The 17,503-nt window shown below is 43.5% G+C and overlaps 1 protein-coding gene across 1 annotated transcript in view; it reads right to left on the bottom strand.

Annotated features, from left to right (window-relative positions):
• Positions 1-17,503, bottom strand: part of TUBGCP6 (tubulin gamma complex associated protein 6) — a 1,304,734-nt gene that overhangs the window by 557,425 nt on the left and 729,806 nt on the right. The window contains exon 17 of the mRNA XM_044088793.1: positions 7,532-7,596. Coding sequence (XP_043944728.1) covers positions 7,532-7,596 — 65 coding nt within the window. The remainder of the gene's footprint in view (positions 1-7,531; positions 7,597-17,503) is intronic.

Genomic DNA, 17,503 nt, shown 5'->3' on the forward strand with positions numbered 1-17,503 from the left:
TCCCTTGCAAAACAGCAGTGGCAAAACCTGCTCGGGATCTAGAGTATAAAGGTAAATTGTAATGCTTGGCAAATGTATGCACGGAGGTCCAAGTAGCAGCCTCTATAATGTCCTTGGTAGCCACTCCTCGTAAGAAAGCTGTGGTAGTGGCTGTAGCCCTTGTGGAGTGAGGCCTGATGTTCTCTGGACTTTTCTTTCCATGGTAGGAGTAACAAAATCTAATGCAATTTCCTATCCATTTGGAGATTGTCTGTTTTGAAATTGGTTTTCCTTCCTTTCCTGTGGCATATGCTACCAGAAGCTGGTCAGTTTTTCTATTGGACTTGGTCCTGTCCAGGTAGTAGCGTAATTGTCTATGTACATCCAAGGTATGCAAGAGTCTTTCTTCCCTGTTCTGTGGGTTTGGGAAGAATGTAGGTAGGTGGATAGCCTGATTTAATGACACTCTGGATACCACCTTAGGCATAAATGTAGGATTTGTTCTCATGGACACTCTATCTTGATGGAAGATCAGGAAGGGTTGCACTGCCATTAATGCCTGTAGTTCAGAGACCCTTCTTGCTGAAGTTATTGCCAGCAGGAAAGCAGTCTTCCAGGATAAGTATTGTAATTCTGCTGTTGCTGCTGGCTCGAAAGGGGGAAGTGTCAATTTTTCTAGCACAAAGTTCAAGTCCCATGCTGGCAATGGTGGTTTCCTGGGAGGTTTTACATTTTTAATTCCTCTCAAACTGTCTGAGCAGAGGATGAGAGAAGACAGGAGGATCCAAGCTGTATTCTGCTGAAATAGCTGATGCATGTATCTTGATGGAAGAATAGGACAGGCCTGTATGGAAGAGCTCTGCCAAGTACTCCAGGATGTTGGCTATGTTTACCAGTGTCACATCTTCTCCCTTTGCAGTACTCCAAATGAGATATCTTTTCCATTTTGCTGCATAATTCTTTCTTGTTGAAGGTCTACGAGCCTCCAGGATTATGTTTGGGATAAATTTGGGTTAATTGCTGTTATGTAATGTTCCAGGCAGTTAGCTGCAGAGTTTTCAGGTTTGGATGCAGGATGTTGTAGTTGTTCTGTGTTAACAGTAATGGGATCAGGGGTAGTGTCCATATTTGTTCCCGAGACATGCTCCTCAGCAATGGGTACCAATGTTGTCTTGGCCAGTCTGGAGCTATCAGAATGATCCTTGGGCGGTCCTCTTTGATCTTCTTGTGCATCAAAGGAAGTGGTGGGAATGCGTATGCTGTCAGGTTTTTCCAACTGAAAGATAGGGAGTCCACCTTCCAAGCAAGTGGGTGGTACGTCCTTGTGCAGAATTTCTTTAGCTGGTGATTGAGTGGGGATGCAAACAAGTCTATTTGTGGTAATCCCCATTCTCTTGTGATGGCTTTGAAGATGTCCGGATGTAGCATCCATTCGTGGGCATCTGTGGTAGTTCTGCTTAATATGTCTGCTAGAATGTTTTCTTTTCCCGGTACAAAAATTGCTTGTAACTGAATGTTGTAGCTCAGGGCCACATCCCATAGGTCCAGTGCCAGCCGGCATAGAGGATATGAATGTGTGCCTCCCTGTTTGTTGATGTACCACATAACTGTGGTGTTGTCTGTCCTTATCATCAACTGACCTTCTTGGAGAAATGGTCTGAATGACTGGATTGCCAATTTTACTGCCAGCATTTCCTTTAGATTTATGTGTAGGCACTGCTGGTATTGAGTCCATAAGCCTTGTATGCACTTGCCCGGCATGTGTGCCCCCCAACCGAGGTCTGAGGCATCTGTCGTGATGGTTTGGCTTGGTTGACTGTTGCAGAAGGGCAATCCTGTGTTTGATTGACAGGCCTGAGCCCACCATAGGAACTCTTGCTTCAGGCATGGGATTATTGGAATTTTGGTTTCTAGGCTGTGCTTGTGTTGGGACCACAAATTCTTTAGGTACCACTGTAGCTTTCTCATATGCAGTCTGGCATGAGGGACCAGAATTATGCAGGATGCCATGAAGCCTAGGGCTTGCAGTACTTTTCTTGCAGTTAGATGGTTCTGCTTTGTTAATGCCAAGAAGTAGAGAGGTAGTTGCTCTTTCTTTTCTGCAGTTAGGAATGCCATTTGTTTTGATGTGTCCAGCTCTGCACCCAGAAAGGTTATTCTTTGGGATGGAATCAGCCTTGACTTTTTTATACTGACTGTATATCCCAGGGCTTGCAGCAGGTAAATGACTCTTTGTAAGTCTTCTGTTAGCTTGCTTTTGTTGTCCGCTTGTATCAGGCAGTCATCCAGGTAGGGATAAATTTGGATCCCTGAAGTCTGCAATGAGCAATTACTGATGCCAGGCATTTCGTGAACACTCTGGGCGCAGTAGATAAGCCAAAGGGCAATGCTGAAAATTGATAATGCTCTGATCCTGCAAGAAATCTGAGGTATCTTCTGCAAATTGGTCGTATGGGGACGTGCAGGTATGCCTCCTTGAGATCTAGAGTTACCAGCCAAGACTCCTTGCCCAGCATGGGAAGAAGCTGCTGTAGGGTCAGCATTTTGAATTTTGGAACAATGAGGAATGTGTTTAAAGCGGACAGGTCTAGAATGGGTCTCCATTTGTTTTCTTTTCTTGGTACCAGGAACAGTCTGGAGTAAAATCCCTTTCCTTGCTCCATAGATGGTACCTTTTCCACAGCTCTCATTCTTAATAGCTGAGATATTTGCTTTAGAGCTTCTGCCCTTTGAGTAGGTGGTAGGTTTGGCATTCCTCCCTTCCCTGGTAGAGTATGGAAATGGAACCTGTAACCTTGGTCTATAGTTTGCAAAATCCATTTTTCCCTTGTGATGCAATGCCAGTTCTTTGAAAATAAGGTTAGCTTTCCGCCTAAGGGTGCTTCTAGTTGTTCCCTGGTAGGCGGTGCCACTGCCAAGTCACTGTGATTGAGTTGTTGTAGTGGTGGTGGCTGCGTCCGTGCCTCGCTGGTTGTTACCTTGCCACTGGCGTCCCCTGTAGACACCCCTGGATTGGTTTCTGCCTCTAGAACGCCTATTCCTGCCTCTCTGTGTCTTAGAGGAGTCCGGAAAGGACCAATTCTTGGAGGGCCAGTTCCTGCTAAACCTTGGAGGTTGAACCTGTAAGAAATCTTTCACTGTTTGTACAGATTTCGCCTTCTCTTCCATCTTTTTTAGTACCTGCTGAGCAGGGGAACCAAATAAATTGACATTGTCCATGGGTGCATCCAAAAGCTTTGATTTGACATGGTCTGGTAATGCCTGTTCTTTCAACCATGCATGTCTCCTGATAACTGTGCCAGTCATGGCTGATCTAAAGGAAGCCTCCAGTGCATCATAGCCACATTTTAAAGAATGGTTACTAACCTGCTGTATGTTATGTACCATTTCCTGAACATATTTTTTATCTAAAGATTCTTCAGAGGACAGCTGTTTAGTTAACTGGTCAAGCATAAACTCTTGATATTGAATCATATGAAATTGGCAGTTCAAAGCCCTAGCTGACAAAGTAGCAGAAGTGTAAACTTTTTTACCCCAACTCTCTAAGGACCTGGATTCCCTTTCAGAGGGAGGGGTTTTTTAGTAGAAGTAGCTGCTACAGCTTTAGGGCCCTGGGAGATAGTCTCTGGATCTGCAAAAGGAGCCTTGTATAAATGGTGATGAGTGTACGGGACCCTGTAGAACCTATCGGGCTTAGCAGGAGCCGGAGGTAATGAATCAGGAGCAGTGCAAGCATCATTAAATGCATCATCTACAACAGAAAGAACTGGAGGTATAGCTAAAGGCCTATGTTGTGGCAAATGTAGAAAGGTTCTAAGCCTTTTTCTGGAGTCTGAGAAATCTTGGCCCTGCCACTGAAACTGTTCCCTCATAGCATGCAAGGTTTCCCCAAAGGAAAATTCCTCAGGTGGAGAGGCTGAAGGAATGGACTCTTCAGCATCAGAGTCTTCGTAAGGAGAATAAGAAGCCTCAGGAGGGTCAGTATGTTCTGAGTCATCAGAGGAATCATCTGTGGATACTGGCTCAGGGGGCTCTGCTCTAGGCCTCTTTTCTGGAGGTGGGAGAGAGGTCCTGTCTGGATGAGGCTGGGATCCACGAATTAAAGAAATTAGATCCTCAGCCAAAGAAAGCATATGAGAGCTAGTGCTGGGCCTGTGTGAGGGGGGTTTGGCAGGCACCGTTTTTGAAGCTTTGGCTGCTTTAGCCCTGGCAAAGGCCTTAATAGACATGGCTGCAGGAGGCCTAGCAGCTCCACGTGCAGGGGTTGAAATATCCAGGGGAATAGTGTCTGATAATTCCTGAGAAACCGCAACAGAAGGTTGGATTTCAGAAGCCGATTCTACCAGGTTAGAGGAGGCCTCGGTAGAAGGCATGGTTTCGGCTGAAGAAAGAACCGCTTGCTCGGTTTCGGCCGAAACCGAGACACTCGCGGTTTGCTTAATCACGGTTTCGGCCGAAACCGCGGACCGCGAGTGTCGGTCCTTTTCTTTGCGTTTTTTGGTAATTTGCGTTGTCGGAGGATCCGACTGCATAATATAGGCAAAATTAGAGCCGAAAATCTGTTCAGCAAACTCCGACCGACGTCTAAGCGTCCGTCGGTTAAAAGAAGCACAGGCTAGACAAGCTGCTACGTCGTGGTCTGGGCCTAAACAATGTATACAGTAGGAGTGGAAATCTTTATGAGGTATTTGTTTCCCACAAGATAAACAGTTATTCACTTTCTCTGACATCGGCTGAGGCAAGAAAGAGTCCCCAACGGGGTGCTTAGCTTTTTAGAAGTCTTCGAAGTAGTATTCGGTAGTAGTAATCTCTGGATCTGACCGACCGGCACTTGCGAACAGCTTCTGCTTCGGGCGCCACGCGGCAAGAAAGACTGGAGAATAGCGTCGGCTGATGCCTTTATACCCGAAAAACTGCAGCGATGACGTCGGGTGAAGTGCGACACCAGCCGAAGCCGGACCCAGACTTTGGAATCCGGCCGACCGAAGGGCTGCCTGACGACAGGACAACCCATTTGTAAGGACTGCAGATGCATCCTTGAAGGACATCAAGACTACAGTGCTCCAACCACTCCGTTTCTACTCCTGGTACCAAGATCTCTCTAACTGCTATTGCTTTTGGGCACAACTTAAAAAAACATGTCACAGCACAAGCTGCTTGTGAATTCTCTGCTTCAGGTTACATAACCTAGTGTCTCTATAACCTCGGACACATACTGCCCATCACTCAAGCTGCTTGTGAATTCTCTGCTTCAGGTCACATAACCTAGTGTCTCTATAACCTCGGACACATACTGCCCATCACTCAAGCTGCTTGTACATGCTCTGCTTCAGGTCACATAGCCTACTGTCTCTATAATCTCGGACACATACTCAAGCTGCTTGTAAATGCTCTGCTTCAGGTCACATAGCCTACTGTCTCTATAATCTCGGACACATACCGCCCATCACTCAAGCTACTTGTAAATGCTCTGCTTCAGGTCACATAACCTAGTGTCTCTATAATCTCGGACACATACTGCCCATCACTCAAGCTGCTTGTACATGCTCTGCTTCAGGTCACATAACCTACTGTCTCTATAATCTCGGACACATACTGCCCATCCCTCAAGCTGCTTGTAAATGCTCTGCTTCAGGTCACATAACCTACTGTCTCTATAATCTCAGACACATACTGCCCATCCCTCAAGCTGCTTGTACATGCTCTGCTTCAGGTCACATAGCCTACTGTCTCTATAATCTCAGACACATACTCAAGCTGCTTGTAAATGCTCTGCTTCAGGTCACATAACCTAGTGTCGCTATAATCTCGGACACATACTGCCCATCACTTTCACTACAGCATCACTTCTCTAACTCCTAACATGTTGCTACTGCAACTGATGCAAATACTGTACACATGGAGTTTCTGCTGACTACCTTCTTAAATAATTTACTCGATTGTACATTAACTATACCTTTGTTTTAGTGTGCTGTTTTATTGTATAAATTATTTTTTCCACTTGATGTGTGTTCACATTCGGGGCTGAGGCTGAAATTGGTCAAATGGGAGCAGTGCTCTACCCCAGGTAACAAACTGTATAAATAAATAACTAAATAAATCTGTACCTTATTGAAAAAAGGGAAAGATGTCAGAGTCTCTCAAAGTAGAACAAATGACAAGGACTTCCTACCTGTCTTGTGATGGTCTTCTGAATACTCTAGCTTATTCATGTCAGAGAATCTCAATGTCCAAAAAGATCCACAATATTCTACAATAGGGTGAAGTTTAGATAAAACGATATATAGACGTCTTTCTCTCTGCTGGAAAGACATTGTAAGAGGTTTTAATAAGTTAGCAGCATTTCCTAATTAAGAACGAAGTAGCTAAAAATAATGAAAACTTTCTAGGTTCTACACTACACTAGGGAGAAAGATAACTGTGAGTTGGCATTAAGTATACTGAAGGGTGGAGCAGTCTTAGCACTAGCAAACATGAAGGCCTAGGAAGGCAGCTCTTCGGTATAGAGGGTTGAAGTCCTGATGGCACCCTACATGATCAGGGATTGATAAATGACCCATACACTGAAGCAGTTGACAGGGCAAGGTAGAAATAAAGTGTCAATACTGGCTAAGCAGTCCTGGGATGAAAACATAAAAGGTCACAGCCTAGGAAATGACTGACAAACCCACAGAGCAATGCAAGTCAACTGTTAACTTCAAGTAACAAAACAAAGAACTGAGTACAATCCAATATGCACTTTTTCATAGTTCAGTTCTTCCCAATGGATACAGTACAAGAATGAAAACTTACCCCTATGGTTGCCTGACAACTAAGATGAGCTCAGGGAACTGTCTGCTTTCCACCAATTCCTACTCAAATGATTTTCCATAGCACTGATCTTTAAGATGAACCACAACTCTCAACCTCTTACATCAAGAGTTAGGGACAAAGTGAACAAAATCAGGAACGTAGTAACCAAGTCAAAAATAAATTCCAAGATATACCAGCTCCTTTGACTTAGGAAGCTGTTAAATTATAATGTATTATATTCAAATTATTTTGTTTGGACAATGAATACTCTGCAACTAAAATATCCTATTTAGTGACTGCAATCCTTCTCTCACAAAAAAATCACCAATTTCTACAGGGCAGTGCAACATTCTAAAGCAAAAGCAATAACTGATGAGTCTTACGTGAAGAATGTCTACCCGATAATTCTATTTGTGGACTGCGTTTAACAATTTTTGTCAACACTGTGGCTAGATGGTACAACAATTTCATTCTTCCAAATGGTTGTGTGTTTGATATTTAATAGGGTGTTTGATGGAAAATGTGAAAAGAATGCTGAATCATTTTGTAAGATTACGGCAATGCAGTCTTCCATTCAATACAATCCTAAAACTGAACCTGATACTTTTATTTAATATCAACTTCAAAAATAACAAGTCTGACAGTGTATCTTACTTGAACGCCAAGTTTTGAGAATGCGTTTAATTAGTAAGCTAACAGAAGGCTAAATGCGCAAATGAATAATTATATTCAAAGAAATATAGAATGTTAATTTTGTTACCTCTACAGCATGTGGAGTCTGTGAAGTCTCACTTCTGTGACAGCCACTTGGCTCATTATTTGAATCTGAAAATAAATGTAAGTGTAATTAAACTTTCACGTCTTGTCTGTTATCACTTGTTCGTTAAAATTCCTCCAGCAGTTATGCTTCTTACAGTATGACACTGCACCCCACACAAACATAACATACCACAAATTAAAGTAACAAACAATGCCTGGGTCACCCTTTCCAATGTGCTTCATTCATATACAATCTGTTTCTGTAAAATAGGGGGGGGGGTCCTTTAAAAGACTAAGAGTGTGAAGTGAGCAGTACAAGGCAAGGACAGTTTAAATATTATTTATTTATTCGGGGAAAGCCCATTTTCAGTGGAGGCCCAGCATGAAAAACTCCACACTACATAAATCTGAATGCACCAACAGTAACAATACACAATAATAACAATACACAATAATAACAATACACAATAATAACAATACACAATAATGTTCATGATTATGTAACTTAGCAGGTGATGTTCACATTGCATGCACTACACAGAATATACATCATGTTAATGTACGCCTACTGAATATCGTATATACAGCATGTAAAACTCACATCAACACAACAATCGTCATTATATTACAGTATATGTACATTCTCCCACTGTGGTATTAGCACAAAGACAACACATAAGACATATGCACATTAATCAGTTAGTGTTACTAGAGACCCATAAACAAGATATTGCTAGAGTAGAAATGCGAAGATTTAGTGATATTTGTTTTATTAGACTGCATGAGGTGGGGGATTCACACTAAGGATGAGTGAAACTGCAGTACTGTTATATTTATACGCATGATTTCATTGGAATTGTAGATTACTGACGAGATTAAGACTCAGAACAATAAGGGCTACTGATGACAGGGTTTTTACAAGTGCAGAACAACTTGCTTGAAAGACACATCTTCAAACAGATTTTAAATTGTAGATGAGCTACTTCTGATATCTGCTGGGATTGAGTTCTACAGTTTAGCAACACATACAGGATATGCACCATGACCAGTCCATACGGGGTATGCGCCATGACCAGCACATACGGGGTATGCGCCATGACCAGCACATACGGGGTATGCGCCATGACCAGCACATACGGGGTATGCGCCATGACCAGCACATACGGGGTATGCGCCATGACCAGCACATACGGGGTATGCGCCATGACCAGCACATACAGGGTATGCGCCATGACCAGCACGCACATACAGGGTATGCACCATGACCAGCATGCACATACAGGGTATGCACCATGACCAGCACGCACATACAGGGTATGCACCATGACCAGCACGCACATACAGGGTATGCACCATGACCAGCACGCACATACAGGGTATGCGTCATGACCAGCACGCACATACAGGGTATGCGTCATGACCAGCACGCACATATGGGGTATGCGCCATGACCAGCACATACAGGGTATGCACTATGACCCGCACATACGGAGTTATGCACTATGACCAGCAGATACAGGGTATGAACTATGGTTACCTATTAGAAAATCGAAGTTACGGAACTTTGAATACCATATGGTTGACACCATATGATCGCAATTCCGTAACTTCAAAATTAAAAAAAAAAACAAACAAACAAAAAAACAAAACAAAGATAACATACCCTGATGGGTTAAAGCAGGGGGGCTTCCACCCACACCCTCCGCTACTTAAATATACCAACTACAAGACTGCACTTGAATGCACTATAGTGTGGAAAGGGAAGATTTCCCCTTCCCTTTCCTACACTGCAGCGCAATCTCGGAGCTGGTATATTTAAGTAGCGCGGGAGTGTGGGGGGTGTAGGGGGGCTTGCCCCCCTTTCTACACCCTTTACTTTTTTTTTAATGTTCATTTTGAACATTTCGAATTTTCAATTGTTCGATCATTAAAGGTCGACCTTTAGTGATTCGAACAATTGAAAATTCAATGTTCCAATAGGAACCCATGCACTATGACCAGCACATATGAGGTATGCACTATGATCACTGTTTTAGATTTTTGAGCGAGTACCAGGTGTTGGTTTAGTGCAGTGATGGTGAACCTATGACATGCATGTCAAAGGTGACACACCATGACATTTCGGGTGAAACACCAGCGTTCACCAACACCCAAGTTACCAAAGAAACTGAATGAACAAAAATACAAGAAATATGTGACCCTGCACATATCTATCAAAACTCAGCAGCAAAAAAGTCAATAACTGAAAATCACATCAAATGCAACGTGTTCCCAATTTTTTTCAGTTCAATTCAAAGTTACTATTAAAAGTAGGATCGTTTTTTGTGCACTATTTTAAGCCCGATTATCAGTGAGCATACTGTTTTCCATATTGTAAGTCACTGATTTTTTGTTTACTAGCAATACATATGATTGGACTGTATTTTTTTTTAAATAAATGAATGTGTAAACAATTGTTTCTCTTTTGTTTGGGGGGGTGACACACCAGCAAAGTCACAATAGGCATTTTCTGAGTTTTTGACACACAGAGCCCAAAAGGTTTGTCATCACTGGTTTAGTGAGTGCAGTTCTCTGGCTGTCGGGGGTGGGGCACTTGCCGCTGGCAGGACATCTGTCTAGGGCTTAGAGGATGTTATAGGCAACCTTAACATGAAAAAAGGTTAACAGATTACAGCAGGTTAAGGGAGTGAACTGGCCCATAGTGATGTGTTTGGTTAATGCTGTTACTTGTAAACTTTTGCGGTTTTACTGTGAAATTGCTCCAGTTTAGTTAGTTGCAAGAGGGTTAATGAAAACCAGTGAAGCATACGAGAGACTAGACAGCTCCGAGCTATAGCCTATGTACATATTCAGTTAGGAATGGCTTCACTTTATAAAGAATTCCTAACTTATGGTCAGTTAAGAACCTCTTTAAGAAGACAGAGTTGTCTTAGAAGCCTCCAGAAAACTATACAAACCTCAACATAGAGGAGAGCAGGCAAGTTCCACTGTGCTACATACTGTAAATATAAAAAGATGATCTATATTGTGCAAAATTGTTTATTTGACATGGAACTGTTGATGCTGGCCTGGGGAAAACTGCTTCACCTTAGCAGTGCATATGACGTACTTCATGTGCAAAGGGTCAGGAAATTTTACAAGTAAGGCTAACTGATTGAAGGTTGTTGTGATTTGTACCCTGACTGCAAAGTACTGTCTAAGAACTTCAAAAGGGCTATTTCAGACTCTATAATTTGCATTACTGTTGTTCAGCCTTATGGATGTGAATTCTAAATCAGTGAAAGCTTCAAAAATCTCGTCATGGTCACAGCAGAAGTAAAGCTTGTGTAATACTCTGGGTGGGCACTGCAAATGGGGGTTTAAGCAAGCAAAAGGACTAATAATAAGAACTACAACTTGGAAAGGCAGGTAATCCTCCAAGTACTATTTTACTCATTTATTTTATGTACCATTTTGGTAACTGGATAAAGTAGGTAGGTCTGAAGACCCTTTTCAGCTATGACCCAAGCACAAATGCAGAATGCAAACAAAAATATTCCAAAGACATTCATTTGGAGCATTTCTCCCTGGGCCTTCACTGAAAATTGACTCATTCTAAGTTGGACTTTCCAAAAACAATTCTTTATTAAATAAATAAATAAATAAAAAACATCTAGCATGACACAGCACAAATTAACAAATGACATGCAAGGACATTAATATAAAATAAACCCCGACTTACAGAAAAGGGCAGAATAGTAACATTTGTCTATATTACATATAGAAAATGGGCTATATTACATAACTAAACAATATCCCAGCCAAAAACACCATAAGAATTCCCAAATGATGTCAGTATACTTTTATTATTATTATATGTAAATATGTGCATAATATCCTCCTATTTATTTACCATTTATTAACCAGGAAAGCCCGACTTAGAACAAAGCCAATTTTCAGCGGAGGCCTGGGGAGAAATGCTCCAGATGCGTGTCTTTGTAACTTATAACTTCCATATTCCCTTTAGCATGATGCACCCGTGCTGAATACACAAAGTAATTTATAAATTCTAGGCTGGAGCGCCTTCTGTGTGGAGTCTGCATGTCCTCCCTGCGGTCGAGTGGTGTTCGAAAGACATGCGTGAATGGGCGTGCCTTCATTGAAGGTTGGATGTCGGGCTGGCAACTCGACACCGTAAAAATCTGCTGCCAATCATTAGCGGACCGGAGTTCTGCTGTGGCAACCCCTGACTGGGAAAAGCCGAAAGAGGACGGCATAAAAGAAAAATAAGTGCACAGCAATAGATTAAGACAATGCTGTCAAGTGTAAAACTATAAACTGTAAAACACGTGTTACATTAAACAGAAGAAGAGAATACAACTCAACAGGAAGCGAAACAGTACCAGGAACATAAATTAGTCAGGGGTAAAGGCAGGATCAGAGCTGGAAGGGAAGGGTATAACATACACCTGTACAATATGGTCCATGATGTAAAAAGGTCTAAAATCACCATACAGGGAAATGCCAGGAGCACCTATATGGTAGGAGGAGTCTTTTTAAAATGTGCCCTTATACTTAGAATCTTTTGCCAAAAAAATGAATATTTATTTATTATTTATTGACATTTGTTGACCAGGAAAGTCCACTGGGCCCAATGACCCATTTTCAGTGGCGGTCCGGGGAGAAAAGCTCAATACAATCACAGAAATTGTTACATAACATCAGCTTAACTTTGAAAGTCAAGAAAGTTTTTACATAATACAAACTGAAGTAGATAAACAAGACAAAAAAGAAGTTATGTACTCACCATAACGCTCCATGCTGGTAGTCCATCTCTCCCTTTATTTTTACATATGGGTTTAGAGCTGATCCTCGGCTCCGACTCGGACGATTTACAAGCTGGAAGACTTCTGGTTGGCTCGTGGATAAGCAGGTATCCCATGGTGCACCAGTACAATCCCCAGATCTTGTCTGCTGCTCACTAGAATAACAACCATAAAAACAACAAATACTAAAGGGTCTCCAACCAAGGGCAACCAAATTATTACTTCCAGATCTTCCAGAATGGGGACAGGAGGGCGGGTTGGTAAAATTGAAGGGCGAGATGGACTACCAACATGGAACGTTATGGTGAGTACATAACTTCTTTATGTTAGGTAGTCCGATCTCACCTTCATTTTTACATATGGGACAGCGTCCCTAGTGCCTTATTCTTGGGTGGCTCATTGGAAAATACTCTTGAGCACTGTGGAGCCAAAGGATGCTCTACCCTTGGATGCCAAACCCAATTTGTAATGTGTAATAAAAGTGTGAGGGGTAGCCCACGTAGCTGCTGCACAAATATTATCAAGTGATACTCTGGCTTGAAAGGCTGCAGAGGTAGACAGCGACCTGGTAGAATGAGCCTTGATCCTACAGGGTAAAGGTTTGAACTCTGTGCTATAGATAAAGGCTATACAACTAGAAATCCAATTAGATAATGTCACTTTAGAAACTGGTAAGCCCAATCTAGAGTCAGAAAAGGAAATTAATAATTGATCTGATTTCCTGAAAACCTTAGTCTGCTGTAGATAAAAACATAGTTGTCTATGAACGTCTAGCTGATGAAATGGTACTCAGCTGCATTACAGTGGTTAGGGAAGAAAACTCGGAGTTCTACTGATTCGTTTAAGGTAGCGTTAGAACAAACTTTGGGGACAAACTGTCTTTGTGAAAAATCAAATACGGTGGCTTAATAGACCAGGCCTGTAGCTCCGATACCAGTCTAGCTGATGTGACAGCTACCAAGGTCTTCCAAGACAAATATTTTACAGAAGATGAGTGGGAAGGTTCAAAGGGGGAAGATGTCAATTTGGACAACACAAAATTTAAATCCCAAGAAGCCACTGGTTCTTGCAGAGGTGGTCTCAATAGAGTGGCCCCTTTCAAAAAGGTCTTGCATAGCTTATGAGACATTAAATTGGTATCTGGAAAACCTAAGTGAAAATGAGAAATTGCTGCCAATTGGACTCTGATAGTGGCAGCAGCAGATCCTTGCTGAAAAAGCTCAGAAAGAAAATCCAGAATCACAGGGATAGAAGCAGTGTAGGGATCTACATTCATTCTCTGTGCCCAAATAGAAAATCTTTTCCATTTACTGCCATACACCCTCCTAGTTGAAGATTTATGGGAGGACATAAGAATATGTGACACTGAGGACGATACATCATGAATCCTGACTAGGGATGGAACTCGAGCAGCCACGCTGTCAATTTGAGGGTGTGGATTGAGGGGTGTAGCGAACCCGACATGTGAGTCAATAGATCTGGAGCTGGGTTCAGAATTCAAGGATCGTCCAGGAGGAGAGGCTCGAGGAAGGGGAACCAGACCTGACGAGGCCAGTAAGGAGCAATGAGGATCAACTTGCTTCCCAGCCAACTGGCTTTCTGAATCACTTTGGAAATGAGAGGGATTGGAGGAAAGGCATACAGAAGTCCCACGGGGCAATCGTGAGCCAGAGGGTCTCTGGGAGTCTCCCCCAGAGGGGGAATGAGGGAAAATAGCTGCTGCAGTTGGTATTGAGTGAGCTGGCAAATAGGTCACAGCAAGGCTGTCCCCATTTCTGGAAAATCTGATCCACTGTTTCCCGTTTCAGAGACCACTCATGAGGCATTAGGATTGCCCGGCTGAGCTTGTCGGCTATCACGTTGGTTGCCCCTGGAATGTGCATTGCAACCAGAAAGTGCTGGGAAGAAATCACCCATTCCCAAACTTGCATGGCCTCTCGACAGAGTGGGTAAGATTTGGTACCGCCCTGTTTGTTGATATACCAAACCACCAATGTTGTCTGATTGTATCGCAATTTTCCCTAGAGAAAGAAGGTCTTGAAGTGCTTGCAACGCCAGAAGCACCGCCCTCATCTCCAGAACACTGATATGCAAATGAGCCTCGTGTTCTTGCCATGTGCCTTGGACAGTCCTGCCGAGATAATGTCCCCCCCACCCGATCTGGGAGGCATCTGTGGTCACAGTGGCAACGGGTTGGGCTGGAACAAAGGGGGCACAGATGATCAAGTTGATTGGGAACTATCCACCAAAGAAGGTCCTTTTTGCATGATTCCGTCAGCAGGATAGGATGACTCCGTGGGAGATATTGGAAGGACCATTGGGAAGACAGAAGCCACTGGAGAATTCTCATGTGCAACCAGGCTAATGGTACTAATAGCATTGTGGAAGCCATAGTCCCAAGGAGCTGAAGAACCCACTTCGCTTTGACTTTTCGCAACGGAAGAAAACGTTGAACTTTGGAGATTAAGTTCTGCACCCTTTTGGCGGGGAGACGAGCTACCATGTTCACTGTGTCTACCTCTGCGCCTATAAAAATCACAGATTGAGAGGGCAAAAATGCAGATTTTTTTCCAATTTATGGAGAGCCCTAACTGAGCACAAAGTTGAATCATGGCATCCCTGTTTTGGAGGAGTAGATGCCTGGTGGGGGCAGTCAGGAGCCAGTCCTCCAAATACGGAAACACCTGGAATCCCTGACATCTCAGGTGAGCTGTCATTACTGCCATGCATTTGGTGAACACCCTGGGGGCTGTGGTGAGACCAAAGGGCAGAGCGCGAAACTGATAGTGACTGGCTCCCAGCTGGAAGCATAGATGGCTTCTGGACGCCTTGTCCATTTTTATGTGGTAGTAGGCATCCTGAAGATCCAGAGAGCACATCCAAAAGTCTTTCCTTAACGGGAGTATGGACTGCAGTGTTACCATCTGAAACTTTTCCTTCTTCACTGATTCGTTCAATCTGCTGAGGTCCAATATTGGCCTCCAATCTTCTGTTTGTTTTGGAACTAAAAAGAACCTGAAGTAAGTTCCGCATCCTATCTGGTCCGCTGAGACCAGCTGGATGACTCTTTTTAAGAGCAACTTGTTGATCTCTACAGTTGCCTGATCCCTGTGATTGGGTGGTACATCTGGGATCCTTTTGGGAACAAATGGTGATAGGGAAAAGGGTATAATATAGTCTCTGGTAACAACTCTTTGTACTCACTTGTCTTGGGTGATATTTAGCCAGGCTTCTTGGTACAAAGAAATGTGACCCCCGACCGGCCCCAGAGAGGTGCAGTCAGGCTTCACATCAGGAGCGCTGATAAGGCTGTCCCTGGAAAGGAATCATGGCCTTGTTGGTATTGCGGACCGCCCCTGCCTCTAGGGTGACGTCTGCCATTTCCTCCTCCTCTGCCTCTGGAGGAGGATTCACCCTGTGTGTCAGGAAAGACCCTCTGGGACTTCTTGAACCACATTTTACCGCCTTTTTGACCCTTCGGGTATGGTCTGGAAGGAAAAGTAAAATGCACTCCCACGGCAGAAAGCGTCTTTCCTTCTTGCTCACACCGAGTGAGTGTATCCTTCGCCTTGGAGCCAAACAATGAGGAACCATCAAATGGGGCGTTGGTGAAAGTAGACTTGAACAGTTCTGCAAAATTACATAAGCGCATCCAGGAGTGGTGCCTCAAGGCAACTCCGTAACCCACTGCTCTACTCGCTCCATCTGCAGCATAAGAGACAAGTCGCATGGAGGAGTTAACCACAGAATTTAAGGTGGACAACCGAGTAGAAATCTTGTTAGGAACTCCCTCAGTACATGCACCTTGTATGAAATCTCCTAACTCCTTGAGGAGATCCCTTTGCAACCTCGTGAAGTGCATGAGATTGTTCAGCAATCGAAGGGTAAAGGCCGCTGAACTAAAGATACGCTTCACAAACCTGTCCGTCTGTCGAGACTCCTTGTTTGGCGGATGAGTTTGGCGGATGAACAGATGAAGAAGTCTCCTCCAACTCCTCCTTCGTGGCCGCCGCCACCACCATGGCATCTCTGGGAACGCCCTTGGACAAGAACTCTTTACCAGGAGGGGAAGACAAGAAAGTACAGTTGTGTACACTTACCATAAATGTAGATGTTCGAGTGTATTCACTGTTGCAGTCATTACATTTGGGTAATCCTGCTGGCAGGTTGCCCTCAGTTGGCTTGAATTCCAAAGTCCTGGGTCCTGTGTCGGCTGCTGTCGCCCCTTCCCTGATGTCAGGTCGTCAGGGGTATAAAAAAAGCAGCAGATGCCATTTTCTTTAGTTTTTCTTGCCCCACATGTCAGGTCCACCCTAAAAGGGTTGCCAAAATTTATATATATATATATAAAATTACATGCACCAATATAAACTTTACCTTCATCTACAAGCAAATACACCGCATAGGTTGTATAATCAGAAAAGGAAAGATAGGTTCCATCAGAAGAAAAGTGGGAATGGCAGGTGGGTAACCTGGACTGCAACAGTGAATACACTCGAACATCTACATTTATGGTGAGTGTACACAACTGTACTATGTTCTTCGTGTTTCACTGTTGCAGTCATTGCATTTGGGTAGAGTCCCAAAGCTATGGATGGGAGGCTGGGGCTAAACAGCATTAGGAGCAGCTATGAGGCCCTGCAGAACTGCAGTGGCAAATCCTGCCCTGGATTTAGAGTAGAGTGGCAGATGATCGTGCTTTGTAAAGGTGTGCACTGAACTCCAAGTAGCAGCCTCTAAAAAGTTCTTGGTTGGTACTCCCCTGAGAAAGGCTGCTAAAGTGGCTGCAGCTCTGGTTGAATGTGGCCTAATGCCCTTGGGCACTGGCTTGCCATGGTGTAAGTAGCAGAAACGAATGCAGTGGCCTATCCACTTTGAAATAGTCTGCTTTGAGATAGCCTTTCATTGTGATCCTGCAGCATATGCCAGTAGTAACTGCTCTTTCTGAAAACTTTGCTTCTGTCCAAGTAGAATCTAAGCTGTCTGTGTACGTACAAAGAATGCAGAATCCTCTCCCCCTTGTTCTGTGGATTTGGATAAAAAGTTGGCAGATGAATAGTTTGGTTAAGAGCCACACTGGACACCACATTACGCATAAATGTTGGGTTTGTCCTCAGAGAGACCCTGTCTGGATAAAAAATGATAAAAGGTTCCACAGCCATGAGTGC

Source organism: Protopterus annectens, chromosome 11.part0, assembly GCF_019279795.1.
Source record: "Protopterus annectens isolate FY-2018-M chromosome 11.part0, PAN1.0, whole genome shotgun sequence".
NCBI lineage: Eukaryota > Metazoa > Chordata > Ceratodontiformes > Protopteridae > Protopterus > Protopterus annectens.